Here is an 8016-nt window from a genome sequence, read left to right on the forward strand (position 1 = left end):
AGATGCCTGCCTGGCAGGCTTGGATGAAGGAGGAGGTGGGTCTGAGACACCGCTTACCCTACAGAGCGATTCCATTATTGGGATCCTCACAGTTTGGGTGGAAGAAGCTCCCCCCATCTCCTAGGGGAAGTCTGCAGCTACAGTATGAGACATTTCAAAAGAGGTCAAAGGAGAAACCCATCCAACATTGTAAGGGAACTCATTTGGGGATTTTGGGGGGTATGGGGTATGGGAAAGGACCAGATAAATGTTAAATCCTAACCTCAACATGTATTTCACTCATGTTTCTCTATTTTAATGGAACATTCCATTACCATTCTTATCTAAAAGGTGCTAAATCCAAGAATCCTAAAATGTATTAAATCTCAGAATTCTGTGTTTAGGCAAATGTTTTATCTGAGGAAATAGATCTCTACTGTGGAAAACTACAAAAATGGCAGATTTTTAAATATTTACATAGCACATTTTTGGTTTTTCCTAGCAAAGCGCTCAGAATGATTTACAACATGGTATAAGCCTTAAGAAATCATTTCCCACTGATGGTGCAACTGCATTCCTGGGCTCCCTTCTCGAGCCCAGCAAGAAATCATAGGAACAGGGAGCTCCCTTTTTCTTTCAATTATATAATATCTAAGATTTAAGTGCCTATTTGGTGAAACCAACACGATGCAGCTGAAGCACACGGCAGTGGCCATGGTGGGAAGTGAAAACTAAAACCTTGTGTGCACTCTGGGCCACCGAGATGAGAAATTCAGATTGAGAAACTTGGCCAGTCAGTGGCAGAGCTGGGGCTTTCTCTCGGGTGGTCTTGCTCCAGAGATTTGGTGAGACCCTGGTTGTTGCCCAGCTCTATTACTGGCTGCGTGACCTTGGGACTCTGAGCCTCTGACTTCCCTGTCACACCGGGAAATGCTTGGTTGCAGGCTGGGCCCCCTGGGAAGCGGCCTCTGAGATTTGGGGGAAAGAAATTTTTAGAGGGAGTTACTTTAGGAACACTTGTCGGTACAGGAGCAGGCAGAGGGAGAATTTGGGCTGTGATGCAGTCACAATCCCCCAGGTTGGCTTGGAGCTGGGATGGCGTTTGCGTTGTCCCAAATTGGGATCAAGAAATGAGTTGTTGTATCCCACCTGGGGCAGTCACTGGTTGCAGGTTGCCCTGGTGTGACCTTCTGTGAGGTGGTGGTCAGCGAAGGGCTATCGGGCTAGCTGGGGAGTGGGCCCGCCAGTCCTGTAGGGGGATCTGAGCTGTACAGCACAGTGTCCGCCCCATGTTCTGGGCCCTGCCTTACTCAGGAGACCTAGCGAGAGAATGCCAGCCCCATGGCTGGTAATCCTCAGCCTGCTCAGAATGGAAATGAGTGGCTGCAGCTCTGGTTCTCATTGGGGGCAGGCCTCACATCTCCTCCCCATCCTGGCCCTCCAAATGATAGGACTTCAGGAGCCCTTTCCTGTGTGGGCCTTTGGTATAGAGCCAGTCAAAAGAAATACTCCTCTGCCCCCATAGAACCTGAAGTCTACATCTAAAGTACACATCCTGGAAGGCATGGTGGAGGCTCTGGGGGTGGGTGTGATGTGATTGGGTGCGATTCAAGTTTGGTGCCTGTACTGCTTGGCTGGAGGATGCTGGGAATTTTATGTCTCAGACATGGTGTGGGTGTGAATGCAAACAAGGCTTCGGGTGAAGCTCTGGATTCCCAGAGGCTTGTTATTTATCCCCATTCGCTCTGATTTCTAGTTTCAGTGGCGATTCTCCAGAGAAGAAATGCACAACAGGCAGATGAGGAAATCGAAAGGTAAACTCAGCGCCAGAGACAAACAACAAGCAGAAGAAAATGAGAAGAATTTAGAAGACCAGTCTTCCAAAGCTGGAGACATGGGAAACTGTGTTTCAGGACAGCAGCAGGAGGGTAGAGTCTCCGAGGAGATGAAGGGCCCTGTCCAAGAGGACAAGGGAGAACAGCTGTCCCCTGGTGGCCAGCTGTGTGGGGTGGGTGTGGAGGGTGAGGCTATGCAGAATGGTCCTGCCAGCCACAGCAGGGCCCCAGTGGGGATTTGCACTGAGCACTCCAATCCTGGAGAGGATGCCAGGAACGGGGATGCTGAGGAAATCAGAGAGCTTGGTACGGTTCAAGAAAACTGAGTCTCGGGCAATTTGTGTTAAAACTAGGTGAGTTGCCAAACCCAAGGCATCTTACCAACAGCTGGTTTGGGGGCTGGTTTCCCTGGTGTTGTGTGTTAGCTACCCTTTGCCTTGGCTTGACCTCTCCTTGTGAGCTCACCTGAGCCCTCCCAGGGCCAAGTTCCTGACAGTGTTGGTTTTTGCACATCCACTGGAAAGGTGTCATTAATGACCCAGTGTTAGAATGCAAGAGGTCAGGTTATTTCTTCTAGCCCTCATGACTGGAGGCCCAGTCCTGGCTCCACCACTCCTCCAGCCAGAGGGTCTGGACCATCCAGTGCCTGTCCCACCACAGGGCCTCCAGGGAGCATTCGGGTCAAATCCACGGACACCCTGGGCCACAAACCAAGGCTGCTGTTCATCCCACACCTTGTGGGGCAATGTCCATCCTCTGCAGCGACTTAGTGACTTAACTCCTCCAGGAGCCCTGTCAGCTGCCCTCCTCCACCTAAACCCCTTAGACTCTTCTGCTTTGGCAAATAAAATGACATCGGGGAGGGGAGGTACTCTGCCTCCCAGCTTTTCTCTAAATAGTCCTATAGATACTGGTAATCTGGAAATGAAGAAGTAATTCTGTGTCTGCACCTACTCTTGCAGAATGTTCAAGGAAGTATGATGTGTTAGTATTAATGCCAAAAAGTTGTTTTTAAATAAGGTTTTGTACTCAGCACATCATAGGCACACATATTACTTCTGTCATTTCAGGGCGTCGGGACTGGCTGGCACCCTTGTTATGTGCTATTTTAATCAGTGTAACATTGGTCAAGTTGTTACCCATGTATGCTGTGACTATTATGTGTTTATATCGTCCAGAAAGTATTAAGGCTTTACGTAGATGCAACTGGCGAACCCTGGAGAGAGAATGCCGATTGTCTTGACCAAAACCACAGCCTGTCTCTTCTCTTGTTTAGTTACTTACGGCAATAAATCATCTATGAGTTAGTGCACCGTGAGGAGTGAGTGTTTATCGCGTCACTATGAAAAATCCTGGCCTGATGTCCAAAGGACTTCAGCTCACACCCCCCCCCATTCACTCTTTGTAAGTTTCTAACTCCTGACAGCATGATGACATGGCGGAGGAAGACAAAGTTCCCATGGAAAGCTGCGGAGCCAGCTAGGCTTGCTGTGCTTTCTCGTCATTTGTAGAAAGAGATGGCAAGTGGAACTCAGATGCCACCAGGTAAGTAAGGGGTACAGCCACCTCCCATTTCTGGGATGGTGGCAACAAATACCTTTTTAAAATAAGCAAAAAACCTCACATCAATGTGTAACATTATTTCCAAGCTTTTAAGTAAATTATTTAATGCGGCAAGACTTCTCCCTTTGCAAGTTTATTAAAATAAAACACATTTGTAGGTCGGGCGTGGTGGCTCACGCCTGTAATCCCAGCACTTTGGGAGGCCAAGGCGGGCAGATCACCTGAGGTCAGGAGTTCCAGACCAGCCTGGCCAACGTGGTGAAACCCTGTCTCTACTAAAAATACAAAAAATTAGCTGGGTGTGGTGGCGCGTGTCTGAAATCCCAGCTACTCGGGAGGCTGAGGCAGGAGAATTGCTTGAACCTGGGAGGCAGAGGTTGCAGTAAGCCAAGGTTGCACCACTGCACTCGTCTGCGCGCAGAGCAAGACTCCATCTCGGGGAAAAAAAAACAGAAAACCACACGTTTGTAATATATTTTCATAGAGCACAATTTAAAACCTTTGTACAGCCACATCATAGTTTTTTCTTGACAAACTCCCCCACCTAACCCTCAGAGCTTAAAAAGGTTGAAGGCCCTGTTCAAAGAGAAGACAACTATGTTTTAATGACATTTTCCACAACTAAGTCATTAATATGACAGCATTTTGATTTAATAAAAACATTATCTCTTGGCACGTATCTTAAAGCATCATGATTTTAAAAATATATGCTAGTCAGCAACAAGCCAAGACAAAACCACCCCTCTCAACTTTGAAAAGCACATGGTTCCAGGCTGGAGGTCCTTACATTGCTCAGCTTTGGGTCCATTTTTCAATTAATTAATTAGACATTTATGTTGGCTGTATTTGCTATGGGGAAACAAAGGTGACGATAACTAATTTGAATTCCTCAGGAGAGTTTGGCTCTAGTGTCAGGCTAACAATTCCTAAAGTTCTTGTTTTTTCTCCTTGCTTCTCTACACCCTGCTGATTCTGGCAAAAATCAGTCTACAGCGGAGGGCGTTAAGTTAGCAGCAGCTTGAAATCACTGAGGAAGCTCTACGAAATCCTGATGCCCGGGGTCCGCCCGCAGAGCTTGTGAATGAATGGTCGGTCTGGGGAGTGGCGTGGGCATCAGGATTTTTAGAAGCTCCCGGAGGATTCTAAGGTGCAGCCAAGGTTGAGTACCACTGGCCACAGGGTCTCTGTAAGCTGAAACACAACTTGTTCCTTGTGAAATAAAATGCTTTCTACAAGTGGTAAATAATCAAGGCCCTAAAATCCATTCTCAATATCCTGCATGTACATTTCAAGTGGAGGCATTCCTGAAGGAAATGTTAGTCTCCTGTGATTGCCAATAGGGTAAAAGGCCATCATTTGCACTGACCAGGTCCCAGGGACAGTAAAAGCCACAAAGACATACAGTGTTTGGCATGAGGAAGCTTGTGCACTTGGCAGTTAAGTCTGTGAGGCTGCAGCTGTCACAGTGGGTTTGCAAGGGAGTCCTGCAAACCCACTGTAATCAGGTGGTTATCAGGTGATTGAAATGAGGCATTCCTGCAGTGCTATGGCCGAATCCAGATTCTTTCACTGGGAAGCTGTTTTCAACCATTTCACCTGCAGAGGCTCAGGAGTGCCTAGTGGGTGAAGTTTAGCACCACTGGCAGGGCAACGATGGGAGGAAGAATTCTTATCAAATCTGCTTAAAGCAAGGCAGGTGCATTGCTCTCAAGTGCATACAGCCACAAGGTCAAAATACTGACATACGGAAAGCCTGAGGAAACCTGTGTTAATGAAGTAGTAACACTGTTTTGGGCTTGGTGGAGTGGAAAAGCCCAGCTGGGCTGTGGAATCAGAGCTGGTGAGGATGCTAACTAGACCCAGTCTACATGTGTAACCTCCTCGGTTTCTTCACAGCTCTGAGCATCAATCTCCTCAAGTGTGAAATGGGGTGAAATGGCGCCCACCTCTTTGGATTTCTGTGAGGATTAATAAGATGTGAATAAAGTGCTTGGTCCACGGTAAGCACTCTGTGGGCAGCAGTTAATCACAATGCTGATAGGTAATCAATGTGTCAGATACTGTTAGTGCTCACCCCATATCCACGGAAGTATATCCTCCACTCCTCTTGCGGTTTAGGGCCACGAGACTGGTTCTGGCAATGCGACAGGAGCAGGTCTGACAAAAGCTTCAGGGACTCCCAGTCCTTTATCTCCAACGCCGTCGGCACAGTTCAAGATGGACCATGAGGCTGGGTGTGGTGGCTCACGCCTATAGTCCCCAGCACTTTGGGAGGCTGAGACAGAAAGATTGCTTGAGTTCAGGAGTTCAAGACCAGCCTGGGCAACATAGCAAAAACTTGCCTCTCCAAAAAAAAAAAAAAAAAAAATCAGCTGGGTGTGGTGGCACACGTACCAGCTACTTGGGAGGCTAAAGTGAGATAACTGCTTGAGCCCAGGAGGTCGAGGCTGCAGTGAGCTGTGGTCACACCACTGCACTCCAGCCTGGACAAGAGAACAAGACCCTGTCTCAAAAAAAAATTGGATCTTGACACGGCCATTAAATAAACCTTTGCTAAGGTGAGCCACTGAGATTTTGACATTTATTGGCTACTGAAGCACAGTATATCCCATCTTAAGAGAAATACTGTAATAATATTTGTAAAGTCTTAAATTATTTATCAGTGGTTTATAAGTAACAAAAAGGTAAACATTCGTCAAATACCTGTCTGAATTTTTCAGATCTCCAGGTTGACCGTGCTTCGCTAGAGTTGCTGATGCTTGATGGGAGCAACTTCCAAAAACATTAGCAGGAGGCATTCTACTTTATTTCTTATGAAGCACGTTTTATCAGTACTCTAAACATACTCATCATGGCCCTCTCTAAACCACAAAGTCTTTCAGGAATAGCTCTCAGGTGTAGACAGTGCTTATTAGTAGGAATACGTTGACCCAAAACTCACAACTCATGCAACCCACTGTAGCTGAGCTCCTAGCTGGCACAGGGGCACTGTGCTGCAGGGAGCACACAGTCTGGGCTCTGTCCTGCTAGGGTTCACAGCAGCCTAAGACTGAAGATCCAGTCCTGAAAGGACTGGGAAGATGGGGGAAGGGTGAGGATGACTGGTGTGTGTGGCCAGAAGCTCGGCATTGACTCCCAGTTGTTGCCACAGATCTTGTTTCCAAGAGCTCTGCCGGAAGTGCTGGAGGCCAACTGCGTGAGTACTGCAGGGTGGGCCCTGGTGATTAGTGCTCCGCCTGCACTATGACCCGCCAAAGCCACTGATGCAGCTTCCCAGGAGAGGCTGGGTTTCCTGAACCTGGCTCTTAGAGTTTTGAACAGGGAAGTGTGTGGACATGAGATCTAAGGACAAGACCCAACGAGCCTTTGGCTGGGTTTCTGAGGTAGCTGCTGCCAGAGAAGGAAGCAAAGTGATGTTCACCACAGGTTCCTGTTGATAACAATCGTTTCAGTGGCCAGACTAAGAAAACGAACCCTGGCTGCAGACAACTGGCTCTCTGAACCTGGCTGGTGCTTGCTTCCCCAGCCCTTGCAAAACAGCAGCATGTCCCTCCAGCAGAGGAAGCCAGGCTACGGGAGAGACCTGTGCATTTATGTGGGCATGAGGGGATCACATGATTTGTTACACAGATACACATTTTAAAACTCCTACACAGCTGTGCTAGGTGCTGAGAAGATGGCAATGCAGAAGGGCCTCGTGAACCATGGTAAGGATTCTGGTCCTTGTTATAAAGGTTAATAGGAGGCCACTGATCAGTTTTAAGCAGGGAAATGACATCAAATTTGCATTTTTTAAAAACATCTTTCTGGCTGCTGAATGAGGAAAATGCAGGGGTCCCAAAGATGATGCAGAGGCCAGCGCTTTAGTCCAGGTGGGGGCTGCTGGCTTGCATCTTAGCAAAGAAGGAGACAGATTTCAGAGTTACTCAGAAGCAAAACTGACTGGATTTTGCAAATGATTGGGGAAGGAGGGAGGTATTGAAGCTACCAACCATGTCCTTATCAAAGGCATTTCCTCAAAGTAATAAATACTCCAGTGATATTGCCTGGAACTTTTCCAGAACCTCTTGCATGGATTAGTTTTCAGAGTTTGACACATTCAACATCAGACAAAGTCACTAAAAGTGAAGTCTTTATACCTTTCTTAAGACCCAAAGAGACCAGGCGCGGGGGCTCACACCTGTAATCCCAGCACTTTGGGAGGCCGAGGTAGGAGGATCAGGAGGTCAAGAGTTCAAGACCAGCCTGGCCAACATGGTGAAACCCCGTCTCTACTAAGAATACAAAAATTAGGTGTGGTGGCATGTGCCTGTAATCCCAACCACTTGGGACGCTGAGGCAGGAGAATCGCTTGAACCCGGGAGGTGGAAGTTGCAGTGAGCTGAGATCATGAAACTGCACTCCAGCCTGGGTGACAGAACAAGATCCCATCTCGAAAAAATACATAATAATTTTTAAAAAGACCCAAAGAACTACGTCTTTTCGGGAGTGAGAGAGGGAGTTGTGTGGCAACGGAAAGCAGCAGCTGTTGGGGCGGTGCCACGGTATGCATGTGGGAGTACAAAGGGGACCATCTGTTTTGGGTCTGATGAGCAGAGTAGGAATTCTGCCCCCAATTTTTTTTTTTTTTTTTTTTTTT

At 47.6% G+C, this 8016-nt stretch overlaps 2 protein-coding genes across 9 annotated transcripts in view; one reads left to right on the top strand and one right to left on the bottom strand.

The window, feature by feature from the left end:
• Nucleotides 1-3132, top strand: part of RFTN1 (raftlin, lipid raft linker 1) — a 204481-nt gene extending 201349 nt beyond the window's left edge. For all 6 annotated transcript variants that reach the window (XM_023207354.2, XM_023207349.2, XM_023207351.2 and 3 more), the window contains one exon: nt 1736-3132. In XM_023207354.2, the coding sequence (XP_023063122.1) occupies nt 1736-2140 (405 nt within the window). In that variant the 3' untranslated portion in view covers nt 2141-3132. The remainder of the gene's footprint in view (nt 1-1735) is intronic.
• The window catches only part of OXNAD1 (oxidoreductase NAD binding domain containing 1), a 63457-nt gene that overhangs the window by 5545 nt on the left and 49896 nt on the right, over nt 1-8016 (bottom strand). The window contains exon 10 of one of the 3 annotated variants that reach the window (XR_002730698.2): nt 5452-5652. The exons of 1 other annotated variant lie outside the window; for it this stretch is intronic. The gene's annotated coding sequence lies outside the window, so the exon portion shown is untranslated. Of the gene's footprint in view, nt 1-3774; nt 5653-8016 lie in introns of those variants that run through there. One more of the 3 variants, XM_023207355.1, reaches the window with a different exon arrangement.

This window comes from Piliocolobus tephrosceles, chromosome 2 (genome assembly GCF_002776525.5).
Source record: "Piliocolobus tephrosceles isolate RC106 chromosome 2, ASM277652v3, whole genome shotgun sequence".
In the NCBI taxonomy this organism is placed as follows: domain Eukaryota; kingdom Metazoa; phylum Chordata; class Mammalia; order Primates; family Cercopithecidae; genus Piliocolobus; species Piliocolobus tephrosceles.